This window comes from Dromiciops gliroides, chromosome 3 (genome assembly GCF_019393635.1).
Source record: "Dromiciops gliroides isolate mDroGli1 chromosome 3, mDroGli1.pri, whole genome shotgun sequence".
In the NCBI taxonomy this organism is placed as follows: domain Eukaryota; kingdom Metazoa; phylum Chordata; class Mammalia; order Microbiotheria; family Microbiotheriidae; genus Dromiciops; species Dromiciops gliroides.
The window spans coordinates 549,467,875-549,494,530 of NC_057863.1; the positions used below are offsets into that span (position 1 = coordinate 549,467,875).

Consider the following 26,656-nt stretch of genomic DNA (forward strand, 5'->3'; position numbering starts at 1 on the left):
CTATCCACTGCGGCACCAACTGTCCCTTATTTAACCTTTCTAAACCTCATTTGTCTCCCTATAAGACAAGGATAGGAATGGTTACACTAGTTGTGTTAGGGTTACTGTAAGCAAAGTGCTTCCAAACAGAGGAGAGCAGGGATTTCACTTGTGTCGTGTGATCAAACTACAGGGAGCATAAATCATTGTCACAGATTTTAGAATTTAGAGACCATGTAACCCAAGCTTCCCATTTTACAGATGGGGAATCTGAGATGGCCAGAGGTGAAGTAATGAAACTTCATTAATGTCTGTGAGATTTAAAATTGGATACTAGAGCATTAACCTCCCTTTTTAACTTTTCCCTTCTTTATCTCTCAGACTAGTAAATGGAAGAAGCCTCTGGTCTCTAGCTAGAGCCTTTATTGTTTGGAAATTACAAGGTGATGTTGATTAGAGGGATAGGAAAGTAGAAATACAAAACAAATAGTCTTAAGTCTAAGTTTAGTCTATATTCCGTATAAAACTCACCAAAAGCCAAGGCCACCTTTGGCGGGGAGAGCCGTGTCAAGCACGTGCTGCTATGGCGAGCTGGGCCGAGTTGAACTCCGGTCAGCGTCTGTCTGTGCAGCGCAGCCAGGGAACAAGGAGAGCCGAAAAGAGATCCCACTTCCGTTCTCTCCTTGCCTTTTAAGCTCGCACCCCAGAAGTGGAGTGCGTAGCCCATGCACGGCTGACGGTCTCCTCCCCGAAAGGGTGGTCCTTTAAAAACTGGCATCTTTCCGTATTCACTAACCGACTGTTAAAAACTTTTTTTACCACATTCCCCTCTTTGATTCCTCAAGAAACGAAATGTTTCCTTGATGGAACAGTAAAAAAATAACAGAATATAATAGCTATTGCTAACTAATAATATGTTAACAACAATATAGAAAAGGAAGAGAGGAAAGTTTTGTCCTCATGAACCGACGCTTTGACATTGGTCTTGCAAAGGGAGGACCTCTGCAGAGAGTACATGTTACAGATGGTGTATATTATAACAGAAAGGAGATAGTAAAAACTAACAAAACAAAACAGTTCATATAAAGTCTCTGAGTTCTCTTGTCTTCTTGAAGTGGTAAGATGTCATCAGGAGGAAACCGGATTCTGGTCTGGAAAACTGGATTCTGGACTGGAAAAACTGGATTCTGGTCTGGAAAAACTGGATTCTGGACTCTGGTCTGGAAAGCTGGATTCTGGACTCTGGTCTGGAAAGCTGGATTCTCTTCTTTAACTGTTTGAATTGCTGCATTTTTACTAAGCCTTAGCGTAGCATTGTTAACGATCAAATTAATAAATTCCATTACATGTCATAATAATTGTAATGGAGGAGGGGGTGTAGAAATTCAGAATGACAGGGGACCCATCATCTCCCAGTGTTAGGTGGATTTTAGGATGTTTCTTGAAAATGGAAACAGGTTCATGAGGTTGAAGGACTTCAGACAGAATTATCCTGCCTATACATGTGCCCATTTTAAGTTCCTTGAAGCTGAGCTTGTCTGGAGCCTCATTTAACTAGACAAAGGGTAGATTGAGGGAGAAATGTAGATAGAAATTTAGGAACATACTGGTCATTGGGTGAGCCTTTTCAAAAGTCATAGAGGTGGAGAATGAATATTCCAGATATTTGGAGTATCCTGATTCAGTTCAGTTGTTGCCAAGAGAATGTGCTGTCATGATAAGAGCCCTCAATTTGGAGTCAAGAGAACGTGGTTTTTAAATCTCTGCTCTGTAACTTAATACCTAGTGTGACCTTGTGCAAAGGACTTAAAATCTCTGGACCTCAGTGTTCCTCATCTGTGATATGGGGGCAGGGGTGTGTGTGTGTGGGGGGGCTGGATTAAGTAATCTCTAAGGTCACATGCCACTTCCCATCCCAAGTTAACAAACAGTTAAGTGCTTGCTGCGTGCAGAGCTCTGTTTCCTTACTCCGGCTTCAAAGACTGAAAGATGGGGAAATGTTTGCCTTTTGAATGAAAAAAGAGAATCCAGGGTTTCATGTTGGGAAACAGATCATTTAGGTGACCCCCCCTTTTGTTTCTTCTCTCTCTCTCTCTCTCTCTCTCTCTCTCTCTCTTTCCTTCTTCTGTTTCCTTCTGGCCTCTGTTCCCAGAAAGTTTATGGAGAGGGTTCCCCCAGAAAAGAGAGCCGGAACCTTTGGGTACTTGCTTTAGAGCTTTTATGTGAGCAGAGAAGTGACAGGATTCCATAAGGGAATGATACTATAACAAGACACTGAGAAACTATGAGAGCATTTTGACTCCCAGCAGTCAGAAAGAGATCACCCAAAGTTCATCTACCACCTGTTGAAGCTGCCAGAGCACTAAGACTGTAAGAGGCTGTGTCTGGTCCTAAAGAAGGTTACATTTAGACTGTCAGAATGAGTTGAAGGGAGCATGCAACTCTGGATTGGTGAAATACAAGATGAAAGTAAATGGTGATTAAGGAATAGCGAAGATAACACCCATTTGTATCCAGGTGTTTATATTTCCTTTCATCTTCCTCTGTAATCATGTACCAATTCAGTAAATTACAGTACTTAGTTGTACTGGTTAATAGTTAGGTTCAGGGATTCTTAGTAAAAGAAAGATAAGAAAGTTTAGTAGAACTTGTTCAGCTCTTCCTCTTACCATTCACCTGGTAGTGCCATTGTCCACTTGATGGCAGTATAGTTTAATCAAAAGCGAAGTTCCTAATAAGAAATAAACAGCCTGTTGAGATGTGGCTTTACAAAGCCAAACTGAATTCAGTAAATACTTATTAAGCACCTACTATGTACAGTCTATTGCCCCTAGCACTTGGGATATAATGATGTATGTATAATGATATTGTAGAGTTGCTAAAATCCTAGCTATACTGTCTAGAATATCTAATGAGTGGTCGCCAGTAAATTAGAAGCTTTAGCAAGAATATAGACTTTTAAATATTTATTAAAGAGCATTAGGATCTAATGATCAGAGAGAAAGGTAAAAATCTAAATATTTCTAAGAGACCCCATCATCCTACCTGCCATGGCGAGGTCAGGAACAAAAAGGACCCAACGCTTCTTTCTTCCTCCCAGAAGCCTCCTGTGAAACTGGGAACATCCCATCCACACGCACACACAGCTCCAAGCTAATTGGCTGGTAGCTTTGATAGATAGCAAACATCACTTCCTGATACCAAGGAACTAACCACATGGCTTGTCCTCAGATGCCTTCTCCTCATGGCAGAGCTTTCCTACAGTAACTCTCCGGCAGGTGGCGTCACTCCAATCGTAACAATATCTATAATGAATTGGAATGATTGGAATGATGCCACCTACTGGAGACTTACCATAGGAAAGCTCCACCATGAGGAGAATGCCTCAGAGGGCAAGACCATGTGGCTTTTCCTTGGCGTCAGGAAGTGACATTTGCTCATGGGTGCTGTCTATCAAGGCTTCCAGCCAATCAACTTGAGGAGCCTCCTATTTTCCGGGAGGAGACAGAAAGGAGGAAGGAGGGCCTGCGCAGAGAGCTCTGTGTCTTTTGGGTTCCTGACTTGGTGGTGACAGCAGGAAAAGACAGAGAGGAGCTGAGGAAAGATAGGATTGCGAGGTTGTAAGCATTTTGTTCTCAATCTTTCTCTTTCTATATTTTAATAAACCCTTAAAAGTCTAAACTCATTTTATGAGTGATTTTAGTCAGTTTTCCCCAAAACTGGGGGAACAGATTAGAACCCACATTTAGAATTTTAAATTACACAGAATATAGGCATACAGTACCTATACTCAGGAAGCTTACAGTCTAATGGGAGATTCTCATATACACACACTTATTCACGACTATAAGCTAGAATATAACAGACAATCTTTGTTAGGTCATCAGGCAGGGAGAGATCGCTTATAGGTAGGGAGAACAGATATGACTGTATGAAGGAGCTAGCACCCAATGGGATCTGGAAGGAAGGGGAATTTAATGAGGAGACGTGGATCATGTATCTGTTGCAGGCATGGGATTGGTATGAGTAGAGGTACAGAGGAGAGAGAGGGCAGGACAAGTAGCGGTACAGTTTGAGTACTGCAGTGGTGAAAAGATACTAGGGCTTTTTGTCATGAGATATGAGTTCCAATCCTGCCTCTGATACTTATTAGTTATGACCTTCATCAAATTACCTAATTCCTGGGAGTCTCAGTTTCCTCATCTGAAAAGAATGTGATAATATTAGTGCTACTTATTTCCTAGGAGTATTGTAAACTTTAAAAAATATGACTAACAGAAAATATTTTTATTAGTGTATAAAATATCCATAGAAACAAATGTAAGCAATGAGTCTCTAATGTTAGGTGGTTTGAATAAGATAGGATATAGACAGTGCTTTGCATACCTTAAAGTGCTATATAAATATTGTTGTTGTTGTTATCAAAGTGGTTTGGAAAGAGAGGCATTTTTGGTCTGGAAGACTTTTAAGGTTTTTAGTAATAATAGTTCAACTTTATTATCTCATTTGGTCTTCACAACAAACCCATATGGTAACCAGAACAGATATTATTATCCCCATTTTACAGATAAGAAAACTGAAGCTTAATTTGCAGTCACACAGCCAAGAAGCATCAGGGCTGGTTATCCACACCCAGCTTTCTTTCCCACCAATCCTCCCACTCCACTTAACACTGAAGTAGCACACTATAATTGGTTGTGCGTTGGACTGGGAGTCAGGAAGAACTGGGTTCAAATTCTGTCCCTGACATTTAGTAGCACTTTGACTGTGGGCTAAGTCACTTCCTAGACTATTATTTATTGGCTCCATGACTGGCATTTCTCTGAGTTGTAATTTCCCCATCTATGAAATGGGCATAATACTGGTAGATGCTACTTCACAGCGTTATTATGAAGGCTCAGATGAGATGGGATATATAAGATACTTTGCAAACTTTAATGAACCATGGAGAGGTCATTATTATTACCCTCCCCCATTCTTCCTTCATACTTTGTTGATGCTTATTTGTTATGGTTGTCATCAGCATTTATTGGGCACATTGGTGTGCAAGGCTGTCTTCTGAGGAAACAGTGAAGGATAAGCTACTGCCTCTGCTCCAGAGTTGGGGAGACAGGAGAGACATGTACAAAAGAGGGCAACCGTAGGTCTGAGGCAGTGGCCAAGAAGTGATAGAAACAGTAAGAACTGTAAGTGTTCAGAGGGATGGTCATCACTCAGGACTGAGGCCATCAGGGAAGGCTTCCTAGAGGAGGTGAGGAAGTAAGAGTTAAGCAGAAGAAAGCACAGAGAGAGGACAAAGAAGTTGGTGTGTTGAGGGAACAAAGATTGGGTCTGTTTGTCTGGAGAGGAGGGTCTTGTACGGATAATATTAAAGATAAGGCATAGTAGAAAGGGAGGGGCAAAAGAGAGAAGGCCTTGAATGCCAGACCAGGGATTTTGGACTTTGACTGTTAGACCACAGAGAGCCAATGAGGAGTAGTAAAGTGAAGAGAACACAGGACTTGTGGTCTGGTAACCCGGAAAGCTTGGTGGATAGAGAACCAGGCCTGGAGTCGGAAAGGAAATGACGAACCACTCCAGTATCTGCCAAGAAAACCCCAAATGGGATTGTGAGGCGTTAGGAAAGACTGAACAACAAACCGGGTTTAAGCCTTAGCTGGCTGGTTCTGGCCCAGTATTTTGAATTCCCTAACACTCAGTTTCCTCATCTGTAAAGTGAATATAATGATACTCGTATTGCTACCCACCAAATGAGAGGGGGAAGGTTCAGTGGAAACCGAGAGCGTTGGTCAAGCAGGGGAGTGGTATGCTAAAAGGTGTATGTTGTGGAGATCAATCTGGTGGCAATTACAAGATGTATTACATTTTAGAATCTCAGAATCAATGGGACTTCAACCCATACCTGAATAGGAATCTACTTTATAGTATCTGACATGGGCATCCATTCTCCCTTCAAAGACTTGCAGTGATGGGGAATTCACTATGTCCCAGGGCTTCCCATTCCTTTTGTTATCGTAATTTCCTTTAAAAAATTATGAACTTGGGGCAGCTAGGTGGCGTAGTGGATAGAGCACTGGCCCTGAAGTCAGGAGTACCTGAGTTCAAATCCGGCCTCAGACACTTAACACTTACTAGCTGTGTGACCCTGGGCAAGTCATTTAACCCCAATTGCCTCACTAAAAAAAAAAAATTAAAAAAAAATTATGAACTTGACAGGCATGACATTTCCTTATACAAAACAGAATAAAAAATAATTTATATGTAACTATAAATCTCTTATGTACTGCTTGGGTTTTTTTTAAAAAGTATATATTTAATACCAATTTAATTTAAACTTACCAATTTAATGCTAAATTTAATACCAATACTACTCTATTTTGTCTATGTCCCCTTCTGAAATTCCTTGTGCTTACTTCTGTGTGTTTTAAAAAATGTTTCATTGGACCTTCTTTTTTTTTCTTCTTTTCTCTGCCTCCCAAACACTCTTCCCCCCTCCCCTAATAAAAGGCTTCAGGGCAGCTAGGTAGTGCAGTGGATAGAGCACTGGTCCCGGAGTCAGAAGGACCTGAATTAAAATCTCACCTCAGACACTAACCAGCTGCGTGACCCTGGGCAAGTCACTTAACCCCAATTGCCTTAAACATCTGGGGCCATCTCCAGTCATCCTGATGTATATCTTGCCACTGGACCCAGATGGCTCTGGAAGAAAAAGTGAGGCTGGTGACTTTGCACAGCCTTGCCTCACTTAAATCCAATTCACTGTAAGTCATGACATTACCCCAATGTCATGGTCCTCTTTGGGAATGAAGGACAGACAACAACAACAAAGCCTTCTCCTACAGGCTATTCTATTTTAAGATACCTCTAAAAGTTAGAAACTTTTTCCTTCATTCTCTCTTAAAATAGCCTTTCTGTGTAGTATCTACCCCATTGCTTCTAACTCTGGATGCCAAATTGAATTAAATCTAATGTCTCTTCCCTAGGGCAGTCCTTTAAATACTTGAATACAGAATCATGGACTGTTAGAGCTTGAAGGGGCCTTTAAGATGATCCAGTTCAACCCTTTAATTTGACTATTGATGAAAAAGGCAAATGATTGGCTTACTTTCACATGTCTAGTAAGTGGTAGGGCCAGGATTTTACCCCACACCTTCTGACTCCCAAGTCCCGTATTTTTTCTTTTTTTGTTCTTGTTTTTGTTTTTGTGGGGCAATGAGGGTTAAGTGACTTGCCCAGGGTCACACAGCTAGTAAGTGTCAAGTGTCTGAGGCCAGATTTGAACTCAGATCCTCCTGAATCCAGGACCAGTGCTTTATCCACTGCACCACCTAGCTGCCCCCTGGTATTCTTTCTACTCTGGTGGCAGAGTGAGATTGGATAGAGGTGGGGCAGAGATGGATTAAGAGTTTACTCAATCTTCACACAAAAATGGCTTTGGATGTGCTATAGAATTAATTGATTCAGCATTTAATGAGCAATTAGCTCTGCCAGTTGCTGAGGGAAGCACAAAGAAAAAAACATGGGCCTTGTTCTCATGGAGTTTAGCTTACGACATAGTAAGAAAGAAAAGACAGTCCCGAATATCATCGGGGAGTGTTTTATGGGACCTAAGAGAACAGACAAAGCCTTATTGGGGTTAGAGGATGGAGACATTATTTATAGCCACTGGGTTAGTGGGATCAGGAATGTTTGCTGGAGGAGGGATCACCTGAGCTGAGCCTTGATGGATGGGTTTGAAATCCAGCAGGCAGAGATGTGGGGGAGTAAGGCTATTTTAGGGTGAGTCAAAGGTCATGAGTAGAACTCACTGGGGTGGGGGAGAAGGGAGGGGGGATGGACAGGGGGCAATGCTGTTTGGTGAGTATAGAATGAAGGGAAATAATGGGTGATAAGAAATGTTGAGTCCTAATGTTAGGCCTTGAACACCAGTTTAGACAATCTGGACTTTATCATTCAGGCAGTCAAGTGCCTGAATAGACAGTTATGTAATTAGCCTGGGGGTTTAGGAAGATTCTTCTGGCAGTGTGTGCAGAAGGCACCGAGGGGTATGGAAACTAGTTTTATTTATTTTTATTTTTTTTTAGTGAGGCAATTGGGGTTAAGTGACTTGCCCAGGGTCACACAACTAGTAAGTGTTAAGTGTCTGAGGCCGGATTTGAACTCAGGTACTCCTGACTCCAGGGCCAGTGCTCTATCCACTGCGCCATCTAGCTGCCCCTAGTTTTATTTTTTTGGTAGCTGACTGGTGCCTTGTCTTGTGTTCTTACAAGGCTGCTGGTCAAGGAGCGGGGTTTGGCTTGTGGCCACTGGAACAGGGAAAGGCTGGTCTGTGGAGCAGCCATTTCCTGTATTTTTGTTTCTTCTGAAGCCTGGCCAGAATGTATGGGGGTTTGGAATGTTTGCAGGCTTCAGACTGAATAAGGGCCAGAATCAAGGTGTGTGGACACGGGAGAAGTTGTGTGCAGAGGAGAGTTAGGTGGACTCTCTTTGGAAGCACTGGCCGTAAGCCCAGACTTCAGCTAGTTCAGTTCAGTGAAAGTAGCTTTCAACCAGGCAGCTTCCCTGCTCTGGGCCTCAGTTTTAAACATCTTGCTCTATGCCCTAACTTTCTATATTCTAAGGCCCCTTCGAATTCTAACATTGTATTCTAAGCTCCCTCCCCACTCTGACATTTGGTATTCTAAGGTTCTTTCCAGCTCTGAAATACTGTGTTCTAAGGGCCCTCCCACCTCTGACATTCTCTGTTCTAAGGTTCCTCCCCCCTCTGACATTCTATGTTCTAAGTTCTCTTCAAGCTCTAACACTGTTACAAGGCCCCTCCCAGCTCTGACTTTTTTTTTAATTTATTATTTTTTTGCAGAGCAATGAGGTTTAAGTGATTTGCCCAGGATCACATAGCTAGTAAGTATCAAGTGCCTGAATTTGGATTTGAACTCAGGTACTCCTGAATCCAGGGCCAGTGCTTTATCCACAGCTCTGACATTCTCTGTTCTAAGGTCCTTCCCACCTCTGACATTCTATGTTCTAAATTCTCTTCAAGCTCTAACACTCTGTTACAAGGCCCCTCCCAGCTGTGACATTCTGTGTTCTTTTTTTGGTTTTGGTGTTGGTTTTGGTTTTTTAGTTGGGCAATGAGAGTTAAGTGACTTGCCCAGGGTCACACACCTAGTAAGTCTCAAGTGTCTGAGGCCAGATTTGAACTCAGGTCCTACTGACTCCAGGGCCGGTGCTCTATCCATTATCCATTGCACCACCTAGCTGCCCCCTGACATTCTGTGTTCTAAGGGCCCTCCCAGCTCTGGTTTCCCAGCCCTAAGGCACTAATCTGATCAGGGTACCCCGGAGCCACATTTCCTTCCTGCCTGGAGCCCAATACTTTTGGAAGGATTTGTCTTCCTTTTCTTTTTCCATTCTTTCTTTCTTTCTTTCTTTCTTTCTTTCTTTCTTTCTTTCTTTCTTTCTTTCTTTCTTTCTTTCTTTCTTTCTTTTTCTTTCTTTCTTTCTTTCTTTTTCTTTCTTTCTTTCTTTCTTTGGCAGGGCAGTGAGTGTTAAGTGACTTGCCCAGGGTCACACAGCTAGTAAGTGTCAAGTGTCTGAGGTCGGATTTGAACTCAGATCCTCCTGAATCCAGGGCCGGTGCTTTATCCACTGCGCCACCTAGCTGCCCCTTTCCTTTTCTTTAAGCTTGTATCCTCTTAAGGAAGTATTCTTGCCTAGAAACCGCCTGCAGCAGCATCATGCAGCTCCCTGGAAGGCCCAGAGAAAGTGTCTGGCTTCTATGCAGACAGCATGGTGTAGTAAAAAACCCTTTGAACTTGGACCCAGAAGAGAGCCAGGTTCAAGTCCTTCTGCTGCTGATACCAGCTGTGTGAGTGTGGGCAAGTCACCTGAGGGGGACCACACGATGACAGAGCAAACACTGAATCCTTCAGACGAGTCGGGGGCGGGGCTTGGGACCCCATCTGCCTTTTGAGAAGGTGGCAATGGGGTGGGAGGAGGAAGGCTTCATATGTGCCCCTTGTGCAAGGGATTGCTGCAAGCAGTGTCCTGAAGAGGCCATAATGACGCAGGGGGAGGGAACACTGGCCTTGGAATCAGGAAATAGAGTTTTGCCACTTACTAGCTGGGTGATTTGGGACAAGTCCCTTCCCCCTCTTTGAACCAAAATGGAGAAAATAACACTGGCACAACCTTCAAGGACTTCCTCAGGAAAATGGACTTTTGTAAACCACCAAGTGCCCTAGAGATGGGAGTCATCGTCACTGGCTCCCTTTGCCCACAGAAGAAAGCTCTGCTTGGCATTCAAGGCCTATTACAGATGACTATTGAACTACAAACTATTGCTCTGCTATCTCATCTCCTGTCTCCTTTTCATGTGTTCCGTGATCCAGTTTAACAGATTTACTCGTTGCTTCTGAATTACCCCCATATTTTTGATCAAGGTGTTCCCTGTGTTTGAACTGCCCTACTTCCTCCTTTTTTGCATAATGCCATCCTGCTCACACTCTGATGTTGTTATTATTGTTATTCAATTGTTTCAGTTTTGTCTGACTCTTGGTGTCCCTATCTGGGGTTTTCTTGGCAAAGATACTGGAGTGATCTGCCAATTCCCTTCTCTAGCTCAATTTACAGATGAGGAAACTGAGGCAAACAGAGTTGACTTAGCCGGGGTCACATGGCTAGTAAGCGTCTGAGGTCGGATTTGAACTCAGATCTTCCCGACTCCAAGCCTGGCACTTTTTCCACTGTGCCACTTAGAAAGACTTTTTTTTTCCCTTTGTTTTTGTAGGGCAATGAGGGTTAAGTGACTTGCCCAGGGTCACACAGCTAGTTAAGTGTCAAGTGTCTGAGGCTGGATTTGAACTCAGGTCCTCCTGAATCCAAGGCCAGTGCTTTATCTACTGCCCAACCTAGCTGCCCCATGAAAGACTTTTTTATTATTATTATTTTTTTTTTTTTTTTTGGTGAGGCAATTGGGGTTAAGTGACTTGCCCAGGGTCATACAGCTAGTAAGTGTTAAGTGTCTGAGGCCGGATTTGAACTCAGGTACTCCTGAATCCAGGGCCGGTGCTTTATCCATTGTACCACCTAGCTGCCCCCCCATGAAAGACTTTTGACCACTTCTGCCTCATATAACAAGTTGATTGTCCTTCTCTCATGTCCTTATGAAATACTGCCCATTTTATAGTTTGTGTCATGTCCTATCCCTTTTCGAGAATGTGAGACCTTCTTGAAGTCATTGACTGTTTTATAGGAGTTCAAATCTTGTCTCAGATACTTAATAGCAGAATGCCTTTGGGCAAGCAGGCTAAGCTCTCTGCTAGGGTGCTGGCCTCAGTGGTCTCCAAGCTCCCTTCCAGCTAATCTGTGAGCAAGTTTAGGGCTATGTAGACAACATAGCTGTTTGCTGAATTTTCCAGCCACATTCTTCCTGTTTCTGGCAGGGAAAATTCCTGTCTTTTTGGCAGCCACCCAAGTTTGACCAGTTCATCCTGTAAGAGACTGGAATGAATTTTGGGGGGTGGGTGTTCAGAGGATGGGGGGGCATATGTTGGACTCCCGGTCACACAGTTGATCCTTTCCATAACTTGCTTGAATGGAGTTGTTTGTATGTTATCTCTCCCAGGTCTTCTCTTACTTAGAGCGTGAGAAAGCAGAGATGGGGTTTTTGCCTTTCTTTGTGTCGCACAGTAGGCTCTTAATAACACATAGCTGTGTGACCGTGGGAAAAGCTCACTCAGACTGTTTGCCCAGTGGCATCCTCTGCCTCCCAGGGTACTTTGTGCTTTGCAAATCTACAAACACTATACAAATGGGAACTGATACTTAGCATTTCATAAGAAGAGTCCATGGTGCCACCGTATCTTTCCATTAAGGGCAGATTTAACCAGTGGCTCTCTATGAACAAGGGACATTTCCCTCCACTGGAGGGAATATTTTTGGGACAAGAAAACTGTCCCAGACAGAAAATGACGTTTCTGTAGTTTTCAATGCCTTTGTAAGTGGTGCCCTCTAGTGGCGTGCTGTGGAAGCAAAGCTTTTTAATTCTGCAAACTACCAGCCTGTTAAGCCGGAAAGGGACTAAGGGCGGATCACAGCATGCTACCTCTTAGTAGAGATTTTTAAACGGTTGCTTATTGATTGATTGGTTGCTTAACTTAGAGAAACTCAGTCTTTCAGGACCAAAAAGCCTCACAACTTTCCAGGGATCCTTGCAGGGATGTGCTAGAGCCAGCTCATACAGAGCCAATTGTTAAATTTTTCAGTGGGAGCATTTACACCTTGGAGATTTACCAAATGCTCCAAAACAGGACAATTGGTTTATTGCTTTGTTGAACATCTGGACTTAAGAGGATGATGGAAAAGTTGTTAATAGTGGAAATTAAACTTAAAAGTGTGTCATGTGCATATTTTTTCACCCCCAGAGAGCCAGTTGTTAAATATTTACTAGCACACTGATGTTTCCATCCTTGTGGAAGCTCCCTTCACAAAGGCAAATCGCAGTTCTTCCAGGATTTAGTAAATAGTCTATGAGTTACTGTGGCTTTCTCTCTAATATATTTATCCTCACTTTACTTTCTAATTTTGAGTATCTCTGAGCCTGTGACAAAACACAGAAGGTAAGCCTCTCTCCATTTGAAAAACATCCACCTTCATGGGGTCTACCAGGGCTAGTGCTCCACTGACATAGCCTTCAACAAGCTCACTGTCGCCTCCATGCCATGATAAGACTTTAGAGATATCAGGCTTTGCAGGCACTGGAGAATAAGAGAGATTAGGCTTAATTGCTAAATGATGTGGCATAGAGGATGAAATGAAGGAGCTAGGGGTCTTTAGAAGCCTGGAGAAGAGATTACTGGGGATATGAGGCGTTATTAAGTTATCTGAAGGCCTCTCCTGGGGAAGAGGAACTGGAGTTGGTTTCCATAGCCCCAGGGGCTAGGACTAGTGAGAGGGGAAGTCACAGGGAAAATAATTCTGGCTCAATATAAGAAAGAACTTGCTACCAACTTAAACTATCCAACAAAGGAATGGGCCCTCTTTGATAAATAGTGAGCTCCCCATGACTGGAAGTATTCAAGCAGAAACTGAAGGATCTCCTCAGAGGCATGTTGTGGAGGGAGAGGGGAAATTCCTTCATTGGGGAGAAGGTTGGATTAGATGAGTTATGTTTCATAGCCCACATCCGCTTAAGCTGATGGAAAGAACCTTTTCCAAAATCCTGGTTTTTGCCTACATTTATAATGAAAGGAAATCCTAAATTTCAATTAGAAGTTAGTGAAAATAAAGATAAATTCCCGCCCCCCCAGCCAAGTGCAAGGACCCCAAGAAATCTTTCCATGAACTCCCTGCAGAGGTATGAACCTCAGGTTAACAACCCTTGCATTAGATGCCCTCTGAGGAAGCAGCCAATCAGAGAGAGAGAGGCCAAAGGGGTGGAGGGTATTTCCAGTGTGTGAGGTCTAAGGGTGTGTAAGCTTCTAGGGTGAACAGGTTTTGATGGTATAGTAGAGAAAGTCCAGAAAGTCAGGAGCCTGGAGAGGAAGAGAGACAGACCTAGATCCATTAGGAGTTAATGAACCTGTTTTCTGGTGTGATGCTGATATTAACTTCATGTGGGATCTTTGGCATCTGGGATTGAGACTGTGAACAAGTCAGGGCTAAGCTGAAGATCAGGTCAGGACCTAGGATCAAGGTCAGGGTCTGTAGTCGAGGTCATGCTCAGTCTGGCCAGCATCTGGATTCTTTCTGCCTGGGATCATAGTCAGTATACAGCTGGCTTAGGGCACAGTTTGAGACCAAAGTCCCAGAGCTCTGTGTGAGGCTGAATTTGGAACTGAAACTGAGGCTGAATACAGGGCTCATTCAGTCTAAGAATAGTGTTAAAGGTCATTCATTTCCAGAGAATACTAGAGAAAGGCAAAGTGGCCCCATTTTACAGATGAGAAAACTAAAGGCCAGAGGCATTAAGTGACTTTCCTAACCCAGTAAAGATGGAAATAAGTTCTTTTGCCTTGCCCCTGTTTTTAAAATTTTTTATTTTAATTTAAAAAAAAAATTTTTTTTTAGTGGGGCAATTGGGGTTAAGTGACTTGCCCAGGGTCACACAGCTAGTAAGTGTTAAGTGTCTGAGGCTGGATTTGAACTCAGGTACTCCTGACTCCAAGGTTGGTGCTTTATCCACTGTACCACCCAACTGCCCCTTTTTAATTTTTTTTTTAGTGAGGTATTTTAATTTTTTTAATTAATTATTATTATTTTTTTTTGCAGGGCAACAGGGATTAAGCGATTTGCCCAGGGTCACACAGCTAGTAAGTGTCAAGTGTCTGAGGCCAGATTTGAATTCAGGTCCTCCTGAATCCAGGGCCAGTAAGCACTGTGCCACCTAGCTGCCCCCCCCCCTTGCCCCTGTTTTTAAGGACTTCTAATTCCAGCCCCAGAAAACAAATCCATAACTCCAGTCACCAAATGCAGACAACACAGACCTCAGACTCTCATTAACATGCGTAGAGCAGAAGATAAAGCAGAGGGGCCTGGTGTCTCCTTGGTTCCCATCTGCATAATTTGATTGTTTCTTTTCTGCCAAAAGCTAAGTGACTCTTGGCTTCCCCCTCCACAGCTGCTGCTGATGTCATGTAGTGGGAGCCAGGGGCTGGGCAGGGAGGAAGGCAAGGAGTCTGGTGGACCCAAAGCAAATATATGACATCATCCTCAGCGTTCCTCACATCCTGTAGGCTCCTGGAGCCAGAGCTGGAAAGGACCTCAGAAGGTGTCTCATTCAACCCCTTTGTTTTACAGAGTAACTGGGACCCAGGGAGATTGGGTGCCTGTGCCAAGTCACACAGGTGGTGGTTATTGGAGGTAGAATTTGAACCCAGGCAGTCTGACTCCAGCGATATTAGACTTTCTTCCTCTCCAGGCTGCGCTTCTGACCCTCCCAAATCAGTATTCTCCCTCCCTCCACCTCCCTACTTTTCAGCTTCTTTTTATGTGTCTTCTTCCCCATTAGAAAGTAAGGGGTGGGGCAGACTGCCCTCTCTGCTTGTATTAGCATTCCCAGCCCTTAGCACCGGGCCTGGAACAGGGGAAGCCTTAATAAATGCCCGATGACTTGTCTTGACTTGACTAGACTTGTCCTGGTTAGACTCAGAGACCAGAGGCAAGAACTAGAAACAATGGGGAGGAAGTTGGCAAAGTGACATTTAGGCTCCATAGATACAGTTGCTAATGACTACAGCTTGGAATAGGCATCATGGTGCCTGTGGTCCTCTGCTTGACATTTTAAAAGCCTTTCACAACCTGACCCTAACCTAACCTTTCCAGCCTCATTCCACATTCCTCCCCTTCACATAGTGTAAGGATCTGCCAAACTGACCTTTTGGCCATTCCTCACACACAGGATGCTCCATCTTTCCTCCCTATGACATTGCACTGCTTGGTATATGCAGTATTCTGCACCCATAATCCCTCTACATCTTTCCACTCTTTTCATTAAGATAATCAACTTTGCTCAATCTTTGGGCTTTTTGTTGTTGTTTGGTTGTTTCAGTCATGTCTGATTCTTAGTGACCCTGTTTGGGGTTTTCTTAGCAAAGAGACTGGAGTGGTTCATCACTTCTCTAACTCATTTTACAGATGTGGAAACTGAGGCAAACACGGTTAAGTGACTTGCCCAGGGTCACACAGCTAATAGGTGTCTGAGACCAGATTTGAACTCATTTTCCTGACTCTACTGAGCCAACTGGATGCACACCTTCAGCTATTCAGCTTAATCAAAAGAGCATTTAGGTTGGAGTTGGGAGTTGGGAGTTGTAGGTTCTACTCCTGGCTCTGCATGAACTTAAAATATTGGGGCTCAGTTTCCTCATTGGTAAGAAGACTGGAATGGTCTCTAAGAAACCTCCAGCTCTGATATTCTGTGTCCTAGAGTCTGAGTTGGCTCCCAGCTCTGATGTTCTGTGTCCTCCAATCTAATCTTTTCCTTCTTTGATTGTCTGTGTCCTATGTAGTCTAGGATGCCTTGCAGCTCTGACATTTCTGTGTCCTGTTGTCTTAAGATACTTTCTGTCTCTGATGTTTTGTGTTCTATAATCCAATATGCCTTCTAGATCAGATATTCTCTGCTCTCTGATCATACAGCATTTTTAGGATGTTCTGCGTAGGGCCTTAAAGATATCAAATGAAGTTGACTAATTGCTCTGTTCCTCCCCGGACTCCATTACCTTCCCCCTACCTCCCAGATGATTGGGAGACTGGCAGAAGTTGGGAGCCTTCAGGGAGCTCATTATCCCCAACTCCAACCTGCCCCGCTCATTCTCCACTCCCCTGATGACTTGGGTGTGTTTGTTGCCACCCTACATTTTCCAACCTGGTTGCCCTCCTTAGGGAAAACCTCTTGAAATCCTTTATTATCTAGAGAGGGGGGATGTAGGTTCCAAAGCACCCATATACCTTGTCAGTTTGGGTCCCTACCACCATTTACTCTGGCAGATAGAGCTGTGAGGTTGGTGTGATTAATGGAAAGGCTGTGCATTGAACTCAGGCTGTTACCAAATCCCACACATCCCCAAAGACTAATTCTTCCAGGAAGCCTGCCCTGACAACTCTGGCCCATCAATCCCCTCTTTCTCTGAGCCCTTACTGCCCTTAGTGTCTCTACTATGTCTAGCAAATTACCAGGCCCTGGTTTGTATGTAGCTTTGTAGATAACTACAGTCATACAGAGCTAGAAGAGATCTTAGAACATGAATGTTAGATCTGGGAGGGACCTTAAAACAAACACTGTTAGAACGTAGACTCTTAGCTAGGGGTAGATCGTATAACACAAAAGGTAGAACCAGGAGGGACTTGAAGCAGAATATTAGGTCTTAGAACATATTGTTAGAGCAGGAAGGAAAGCAATTTTAAGGTAATCAAATTCCTTCACTTATAGGTGAAGAAACTGAAGCCCCGATAAAGGAAATGACTTGTCTCTAATGATTCTTTCCCCACATAGACTATAAGCTGATTGAGGAATAAGAGGTATCTTAGTATAGATAGTCCTGGGGGTCCTAACCTTTTTGATATCACGGCTCTTTGGCAATCTGGTGAAGCCTGTGGCCCCCTTCTCAAGAAAATAACATCGAATTACAAAGAAAACCAATTATAGTGAAATATAGTTATCCGATGTTTTTATTTGGTTTGATTTTTATTATTTTTTTCTGTTTAAAACATTTTTTTTCAGATGTTTTTAAAAACAAATGCCTGGACCCTAGATTGGGAAACACTGCTGTGTATACATGGTCTTCACAATTTCCTGTGGCCAAAAAATTCAGCCCCATGTGGGCTACCTTGGGGTGAGCCTCTCTAAACTTAGCCAGGCTGGTCTTCAGACAAGAGACGACCAGTTTATCACTGGATTTGTATTTGAAACCTTTCCAGCTTGGTAGAATCTCTGAGTGTTCCCCTGGTGTGGCATCAGGGAGCCCAGGGGTATAGATAACCTCAGCGTAAGCATGAAAGCTATTCAAAATGCAAGAACTTGCTGATTGTATAACAGTTTGAGATGCTAGTCAGCCACTGTCTTTCTATTCTTTCTTCCCTTCCCACCTTCCAACTAGAGATTGAGAGTTGGCTACACTCTTTGAGTTCAGTCTTTCAATAAAACACTCCTTCTCCCTCCATTTCCCCCCTCTATCTCTCTCTATCCTTCTCACCCTCCTCTCTCTCTCTCTCTCTCTCTCTCTCTCTCTCTCTCTCTCTCTCTCCCCTTTCCCTCCTTTCTTTGTCTCTCCCTCTTTTCTCCCTCCCTTTATACCTTCCTCTTTCCTTCCCTCTCATCTTTCTCTCTTCCTCTATTTTGCTTCCCTCTTCCTTCCCCCTCACTCTCTATCTTCTTCCTCTTATTTCCTCTCTCTCTGCTCCTTTTTTCCTTCCTTTTCTCCCTCCCTCCCTCTGTTCATCTTTTTTGCTCCTTCCTTCCTTCTCTTTTTTCTCTTCCCCTTAGTCCCTTCATTCTCTCCCTCTCTTGCTATTCTTCTTCCTCCTCCTTCTTCCCTTTATTCCTTCCTCTTCCACTCCCCCCCTCTCCCTCTCTTGCTTTGGGCTTAGTTCCCCACACTATTCATCTATTTACTATTTCCTCTTCTCTGGGGATGCCCTGAAAGGATGTTGTTTGGGAAGTGGTTTCCGCTCAGAAGTGACCTGCCCACTGTTCTTTCTGTCAGTACAGACACACACACACACACACACACACACACACACACACATGCCTGCCCCTCCCTGGGGGGTAGGGCAAAGCTCACATCTCTAGGTGACAGCCCTCACTGACACTTTCCTTAGTGTTGAGGTTGTCTCTGAGGGTTTAATCAAACACAGAACACAGTAACAACCTACCACTTGGAACACCATGGAGGAAATTAAGGCTCAGGGTTTTGAAGCATCTTGCCCAATGTCACACAGCAGGTTTGTGGCAGACCTTTGTGGCAAGTCTCGGAACTTTTATCTACCCCCTCCCCCTCTCCCTCTCCCTCTCCCATCCCCTCATAGATCCCTCCTACTTTTCTGGAGTCTCCTCATGCTCTTTAAATCACCTGAATATCATAGTGGTAGGAGAAGAAAGAGATGCAGCCTGCTAGATCAAAAGAAAAGAATTAAGGATAGTCTGGGACCCTGTGCAATCAAAGTCTCCCTTTTATCTCCATTGGGTACACATGGGTAGGAAAGAGGGTTCCTAAGCTTTCCCAGGTGTGATAGCCCAAGCCTTGGACTAGGGGCCAGGGAGGTCAGGAGTCTTAGCTCCACCACCAGCTTGCTGTAGGAGCACAACAAGAGATGATCTTTAAATATTTCCATGTGGTTGTGATTCTGTGGCTCTATGATCTCTTTAGGAGCAGGTCTAGACCATGGAAGCTGCTTACAATGGGTTGTTGTTGTCATTGTTTGTCCTTCATTCCCGAAGAGGACCATGATACTGGGGTGATGTCATGACTTGCAGTGAATTGGATTTAAGTGAGGCAAGGTTATGCAGTCACCAGCCTCACTCTCTCCTCCAGAGCCATCTGGGGCTAGTGGCAAGATATACATTAGGACGACTGGAGATGGCCCTGGATGTTTAAGGCAATTGGGGTTAAGTGACTTGCCCAGGGTCACCTGCTAGTGTCTGAGTTCAGGTTTGAGCTCAGGTCTTCCCAACATCAGGGAAGATGATGCTCTATCCACTGCCCCACCCAGCTGCCCCTAGCATTATAGAATAAGAGACCAAAAGGCCTGAGACTCAGGAGACTTGGGATCAAGAGCTGGATTTTCTACTTCCTGGAAAAGTTTCCACTTAGGACTTTAGTATCCTCCTCTGTAGACTAGTGTTAATACATCATATAGTATTTACCTTACAGGAGGAGGATTTGTAAAGCTTAAAGGTGTGAGAAAATAATTTTTTAGTTTTTTGGGGTTTTGGGGTTTTTTTGAAAATAATTTTTATAAATGGGTTTTGGGGGGACCCAGAGACACCCCCCCACACAGGAATTCTGGCTGGTTTCTGAGAGCCAGCCCAGAGTCAGTAGAAATGCAAAAGACATGTAGACTGACCTTCCTGACTACCTAAAAGAAGTTAATTTGCCTTTGTAACCCCCAAGTCATATCAATCAATGAACTTGAATGTTACTGGCCAATTAGCTTGGATCAATGTGCAGTGACCTGCCTCTACCTGAGAGAGGATAAAAATCCTTGGGGAGAGGAGGGTCACTCTCTTTTCTTCCTGCTGTGCCTCTCCTGGATACTGACTTTCCTAACCCTGGAACTGGCTCTGCCCATCCCCTCTTCCTGGGATTCTATGCTGGGTTTATATGTGGTCAAATTTATAATAAATGCTTAATGCCAAAGACTGGTGCAATAGCCTCTAATTTATAAGTAGTGATATATTAGAAACCCCAGCTAAGTTCCCCAATAACTTAGAACCGAGACAGGCATTCCCCCAAATATTTCAGATGACACAAAGAGCTATAGAAATGGATATCATTCTTATTTTCATCATCATTATTCCCATGATCAGCCCTACGTTCTTAACAGCTCAGGGTGCAGTCAATGACAGGACAGAGCCTCAGGTAGGGTGATGGCTTTACCCTATATACCTTTACCCTAAAAATTTTCCCACAAAAACTATTAATGGAGCTACTGATCTGAACCTGCTAGAGACAGCATGGTGGGGAAACACATGGATTTGGAGGAATCTGGGGGCACAATTCTAGTTCTGTGCCTAGATATTCCATTGGATTGAATTCAACAGATATTCCTTAAGTGCTTACTGTAGGCAAGGCAATGTGCCAAAGGCTGAGGGAACAAAAATCAAAATGAAATAGTCCCTGCCCTCAAGGACCTTACAATCTACTCAGGAGCTACAGTACAAACAAGTATTTTGTTGTTGTTCGGTCTGTTCAGTTGTGTTGAACTCTTTTTGATCCCGTTTGGGGTTTTCTTGGCAAAGATACTGGACTAGATTGCCATTTCCTTCTCCAGTTCATTTTACAGATGAGGAAACCGAGGCAAAAAGAGTTAAATGACTTGTCCAAGGTCAGATTTGGGCCAGATTTGAATCCAGGAAGATGAGTCTTCCTGACTCTGGGCTTAGGGAACTATCCATTGTACTACCCAGCTGTCCCCACAAAAAAATAAACCAAAACCGAAGTAAACCAAATAAATAAACCAAAACCAAAATAAACCAAAGTAAACCAAGAAGGGAGAAGGCATTAACAACTAAGAAAATCAACAGAGGCTTCCTAGATGGAGTACTGTCTGAACTCAAGAATTCTGAAAGGTGGTGATGAGGAGGGGGTACATTCTGGGAACTGAAAATGGAATGTCAAGGGCAGGAAACAGTAGGAACATAGAGTTTTGCTGAAGAGTCAAGCGTGGATAAGGTTCTAGAGAGCCTTATATACCAAGCTTACATACTAGACTGAGGAATCTGTATTTTAACAGTAAGAAGTTTTTGAGCAGGGGGAATAGCATGGTTAGAACTATGTCTTGGGAACATGATTTTTGCTCCTGAGTGGAGGATAGATTAGGTACAGGAGACAGAGACAAATTAGAAAGATCAGTGGTCTAGATCAGAAGCATGAAGATGTGAAATATGGTGGTGGGCACAGAGGCAGAACTGACCCTGGGCCTGTTCCTGAACTTCAAAAACCATGTCCCCCCACTGGGTGTCCATCCCACCGCTTTTTCAGCTGCACTTTGTGCTTTGTCTTATCCCCATTAGAATATAAGGTCCTTGAAAGGGCAGTGATAGCAAATATTTTTTTCCTCCCTCCCTAACTCCTTCCTTCCTTCTTTCATTTCTTCTTTCCTCCCTCTTCCCTCCCTCCTTCCTTCCATCCTTCCTCCCTTCCTTCTTTCCTCCCTCCCTCCCTCCCTTCCTTCTTCCCCTACTGATACTCATCTAATCACTTACCAAACAGGGTCAGTTCTGCCTCTGTGCCCACCACCATATTTCACATCTTCATGCTTCTGATCTAGACCACTGATCTTTCTAATTTGTCTCTGTCTCCTGTACCTAGGGGCTGGATTTGAATTCAGGTCCTCCTGACTCCAGGGCCAGTGCTCTATCCACTGCACCACCTAGCTACCCCTGGATGTTTGTCTTCTTAATAGAAATGAGGGGATGTGAAGTTGGGGAGTGTTTGGATGGAAGATAATGAGTTCTCTTTTGGACACATTGAAGTCAAGATGCCTGTAGTACTTCCAGAAGGTGTATAGCTGGAAGTCGACAAGGTATGGGTAAAGTTCAGGAGAGAAATTAACACTGGGCATATAGATGTAGGAATCATCTGCACATAAATGACACTTGAACCCATGGGGGCAGATGAGATCACAAGGGAAGAGAGTAGAGAGAGAGGAGAAGACCTAGGTTGGGGGACACCCATGTGCCAAGGGCGCTTGAGATAGACTATCAACTTTCTGCTAATCCCCCAATGGTTGGTGCTCTTTGTATAGCTGCCCAAATTACCTTGTATTATGGACTCCAAAATGAAGCCAGACACAACAGCATTGCAGGTCCTTGAAGACAGCTATGATTTCTGTTCTTCTCCAACCTAAACCCCTTCAGTTCCTTTAGTGGATGCTTACATGACTTGTGTGGGCTTGGGGACTCTGACCATTCTTGGACACCTGCCTTCAGATATGTTCCAGCTTGTCAATTATGGCCTTTTTAAAACCCTTGTCTCCTAGAACTGGATATGGTACTCTAGAACTGGTCTGATCAGAGCAGAGGACAAAGGTCACCCCAAGCCAACTTCGTGTTTATTCTTTTTGCTACTGCATCACATTATGATCATCACACAAATTCATATTGAACTTGTGGTCCACTGACACTGACATTCCCACATCTTTTTCACCTGAATGAACTATGTTTCCCTTATTGGGCACAGCTGGTCACCTTGGCATAGTGGAAGAATACAAATAATAGTGGGATGAAATTCCAGCACTGCATCTTTTATGGCCTTAGGTGAGCTGAGGCAGAAGAGTACAATGAAAAGAGCACTGGAATCCAGAGGACTTGAGTTCAAATCTTACCTCTGTGACTTATTACATGTGTGACTTTTGGCAAGTCCCTTAACCTCTCTGGGCCTCGGTTTACTTCAACATGAAAAGATTGGACTAAATCAGAAGTTCTTAACCTGGGATCCATGGAGTCCCAAGGGATCCAATGATGGATTTCCGGGGGTCTTTGAACTTGATTGGGGGAAAAAGGACATCTTTATTTTCATTATCCAATAACATTATCCTTTCCTTTAATGATGATTTTTTTAAAATTACGATTCTGAGAAGGGGTCTATGAGCTTCACCGTACTGACTGCCAAAAGGGTCTATGATACACAAAATTCTAAGGATCTCTAGACAAGGTGATCTTAATGGTCCCTTGAGACTCTAAATGTATGACCCTAAGTCACTGGGCCTAAGATTAGGCATTGAATTTTAAGCTGTAACCTTGAGAGTCCGTGAGTCTGTGAAAACATTCCATTTGATGTTTCCTCTCTTCTCCCCCAATCCCATTTCTCAGCTGTTGTGTGGAGCCTTAAAACACTTGCCTTAATAATAATAGAAGCTACATTTTACATAAATAGCTTTAAATATATAATCTGATTTGGTCCTGCCAGTGACCTTGTGAGAGAGATAGCTTATTCACCATTTAGTTTGAGTAGCATTATTCCTATTTGACAGATGAGGAAACTGAGATCAGCCAGTTTAAATGATTTGCCCAAGATTGCTCTCCTGGTAAGTGGCACAGGGTAGGATTAAAACAGGTTGTTGGACTCCAAGTCGAGAACTCCGTAGTTTACACTGCCTTGTTTTTAACTTAAACAAGTCCCAGCTCCTGCTTGTCTCTGCGGTGGTTATCAGAACAGTTACCTTGGCAATTGACATCAGCATCTTCTTCCCTGTGGGTTACCCTGCCCTCTTGCACTGCAAATAAGAACCAAGAAAGCTTTCCTTAGGGCCCTGGGGAGGCTCTGCATCAGGCCCAGGGAGTCCCTGACTTGTACCGGTAGGGAAAGTTGGAAGGAGGAGCCAGAACAGGTGAGGGAGGGAGGAGGCGGGGTTGGAAGAGGTGTAGGTTAGATGCCTCCTTCCCACAGCCCCATTAACTCCAGGGACACTCATCAAGGCAGCAGGTCTAGTGCAAGGAGCTGAGCAGGGGCCATGGCTGCTGAGGAGGCTGATAAGCCACAGCTGGAAATGCCGCTGGTCCTCGATGAGGACTTGACCAAGCAGATGAGGATACGAGTGGACACTCTGAAGAAGAACAATGAGAAGCGCCAGGATGGGGAGAAGCTGCTGAGGCCAGCGGAATTTGTGTACCGCCTGGATTTTATCCAGCAGCAGAAACTGCAGTTTGAGCGCTGGAACATTATGCTGGACAAGGCTGGCAAGGTGACCATCACGGGCACTTCCCAGCACTGGACGCCCGATCTCACCAACCTCATGACCCGCCAGCTCCTGGACCCAGCGGCCATCTTCTGGAGGAAGGAGGACTCTGATGCCATGGACTGGAATGAGGCAGATGCCCAGGAGTTTGGGGAGAGGCTGTCGGAGCTGGCCAAGATCCGGAAAGTGATGTACTTCCTAATCACCTTTGGCGAGGGCCTCGAGCCTGCCAACCTCAAGTCTTCAGTGATTTTTAATCTGCTCTGATACTGAACCTGGTTGCCTGCTTCAATCCCTGCCCCCATCCTTATGGATCAAGGTGTCTTCCCTACACTTGCCCCTCCATTCTTCTCTCTGGCAGCTTGCCCTTTCTCCCCTCCCTTGCCTTCCAACTGAAAACAATCTAAACACTCCACACATTTTTTCTGCATGAAGGAAGACATCTCCCTTTCCCCTCCCCTAGACTTTCATTCTTCTTTCCTGATGTTTGCCTGTCTCACCTTTGCACCTCCTAATTTTTTTGAACCACCGTGTCTTTCTTTCCATTCCCTTGTCTTATTTTGATCAGGAAAACCATTCCATCCCCAGCTCCTGCGTTCATTTTTCTTCCCATCCATTTCTTTTCTTGCCCAGCTCCCTGCCCCTTTTACATCTAGCTGTTCCTTCCCCTCTTTCCTACTTTCCATCTGTCCCTCAGTCGGTAACCCCCACCCTGTCCTTTGGATCTGATCAGTCCTCTTTTTCCCTCACTCCCACCTCCCTGTCTTTTGCCTGATGTTTTATCTCCCTCCTGCCCTGCCCATCATCATTCTCTCTCTTCCCTTTCACCGCGCTCATCGGGCAGGATGAGTGTATGTCTCACTCCTCCCTCCTTTCTTCTGGTGTCTGCCCTCTTCCTCCACTGTTTCCCTCCAGGTGATATTGTTAGTCACTGACTACCCTGATTCTTTGCCGGGAGTGGGGCTGCTCCGATTGCATAGTTGCTGCGTCTGGTCTGAGCTTGTGAGTGTGCACAGCAGCTTTGGAGAAAACTATTTATTCAGTGTCTTATTCACTTTTCTGCCTCACTTCTTCCCCACCCTGTAACAGGAACCTCAACTGACATTCTTGACTGTGCAAGGTGGGGAAAACCTTCTGCTAGCCTAAGTTGGTGTATTGCACATAGACCGCTTGCAGGATTCATGGATTAGAGATGGGTGCAGCTAAATGTTGTGCCAGCAGGAGGCTAAGTAGATAGGTAGTCAGGGGGAGACATGCTGCCATTCCCCCTTCAGCTGGGGCAAGAGAGGGCTAATCCAAAGAAAGAGGTCTTTAAATCTCTATTTTGGACCTAGAGTTTTTATATCGAACTATCCAATGCATCTGAAGCAGGGTTTTTTTTTTTAGTGAGTACTCTCTCTGGGCTGTCCTATGGGCCCTCACCACACAGTGCATGAGCTGATGTGGGTTGTCCCGGGCCACAAGGCATGGAAGGAAAATACTCACTTGAGACATATCCCTTTCATCTAAAAACTCCCCCTAGAGAAAAGCCAGCTCTCTCAGGCTAGATTGAGGAGCCTAGGGAAAGGGAAGAGCATGGAGTTAAATGCTTAAATGGAGTTAAATCTTAATGTTGGAGCTGAACCCAGGAGTTGAGAATTACAAAGGAAAGCATCCTAGTTCCGTTAGGTTCTTAAAAATAAAAAAGAAAGAAAGAAATGCATATATATTCATATAGATGATATACTATAGTTCTTTATATACTGCAGAATATTGAATCCATATTTACAGATATATATAGATATATATTTTGCAAAGTGAACATTTACAGATAGTTTGTGTTCTTCTACAAGGCATGGGACTGCTCTAGACCCTAGCTTCTTAAACTGTGGGTCATGTAACAGAATATGGGGGGGGGTCATGAAAAATTTGGCCACAGTAAAAGGTTATGTCTACTTATTTTATATACTTGTATACCTGGGGTATATACTTTATATGCATAAAAATTTCTCGGTTGAAAAGGGCTTGTGAGTGGAAAAAGTTAAAGAAGCCCTGTTCTAGACAACCCTTGGAGTTTACTTCCAATGTGCAAGATGTGGTGATTCTCAGTAGATTTCTGGTTCTTCATGTTTCAAGTAAAAAGACTTGCTCACCATTTCCAGCTGATGGAGGAGAGGAGAGGGAAGCTCAAAGATGGGAATGGGGAGGGCTGCAGGGCCCTGCTGTTCAGGAGGCAGGAGTGGCAGCACTAGATACTGGGGCTCTATGCTGGGGCTGCTGGATTCCACCAGAGGAAACTATGGGCTCTTTGGACTTTCCCTGTAAGTGACATTTGTTGTATCATGACCATTTCCAAGGCCATTCTCGACACTGAGAAGGGCTGCTCTGGACCGACCACTCTGGGATGCTCACTGCCCATGTGCACTTGGCTACTTTAAGAAATGTTTTATTGATACCTTCCGTCTTTATATTATAATGCTCCTGCTCCTCCTCCCCCAGATTGAACCCTCCCTTTCAACAAAGAGTAATAGCATCTGCTACAATGACTGTATCTGTATCTCATGATGTAAACAATGTTTTGTCCTTAGTCGTTGCCCTTCCTCTTTTCTGGGATGGGAAAACCATAGTTATTATCTGTTCTCTGGGACTTTGATTGGTTTTTTTGGTTCCTCAGAGTTCAGCTTCCTTTTAGTGATCTCTTCATTACATGTATTGTTTTCTTGGTTCTGATTATTTTACCTCAGTTGTCACAAGTCTTTCCATATTTCTCCAAATTCCTCAGATTCGCTGTAATATT

General features: G+C 44.0%; 2 protein-coding genes across 2 annotated transcripts in view; both read left to right on the forward strand.

Moving 5' to 3' along the window:
- Window positions 1-26,656, forward strand: part of CAPN5 (calpain 5) — a 161,558-nt gene that overhangs the window by 99,903 nt on the left and 34,999 nt on the right. The window lies entirely within an intron of this gene.
- LOC122751784 (olfactory marker protein) lies at window positions 23,618-24,147 on the forward strand. Its single transcript, XM_043998944.1, has one exon. The coding sequence runs from the start codon at window positions 23,656-23,658 to the stop codon at window positions 24,145-24,147; it is 492 nt and encodes a 163-aa protein (XP_043854879.1). The 5' UTR covers window positions 23,618-23,655.

What these genes read in the sequence shown, in the direction of transcription:
- LOC122751784 (XM_043998944.1), top strand. Translation starts at nt 23,656, where the DNA reads ATGGCTGCTGAGGAGGCTGATAAGCCACAGCTGGAAATGCCGCTGGTC.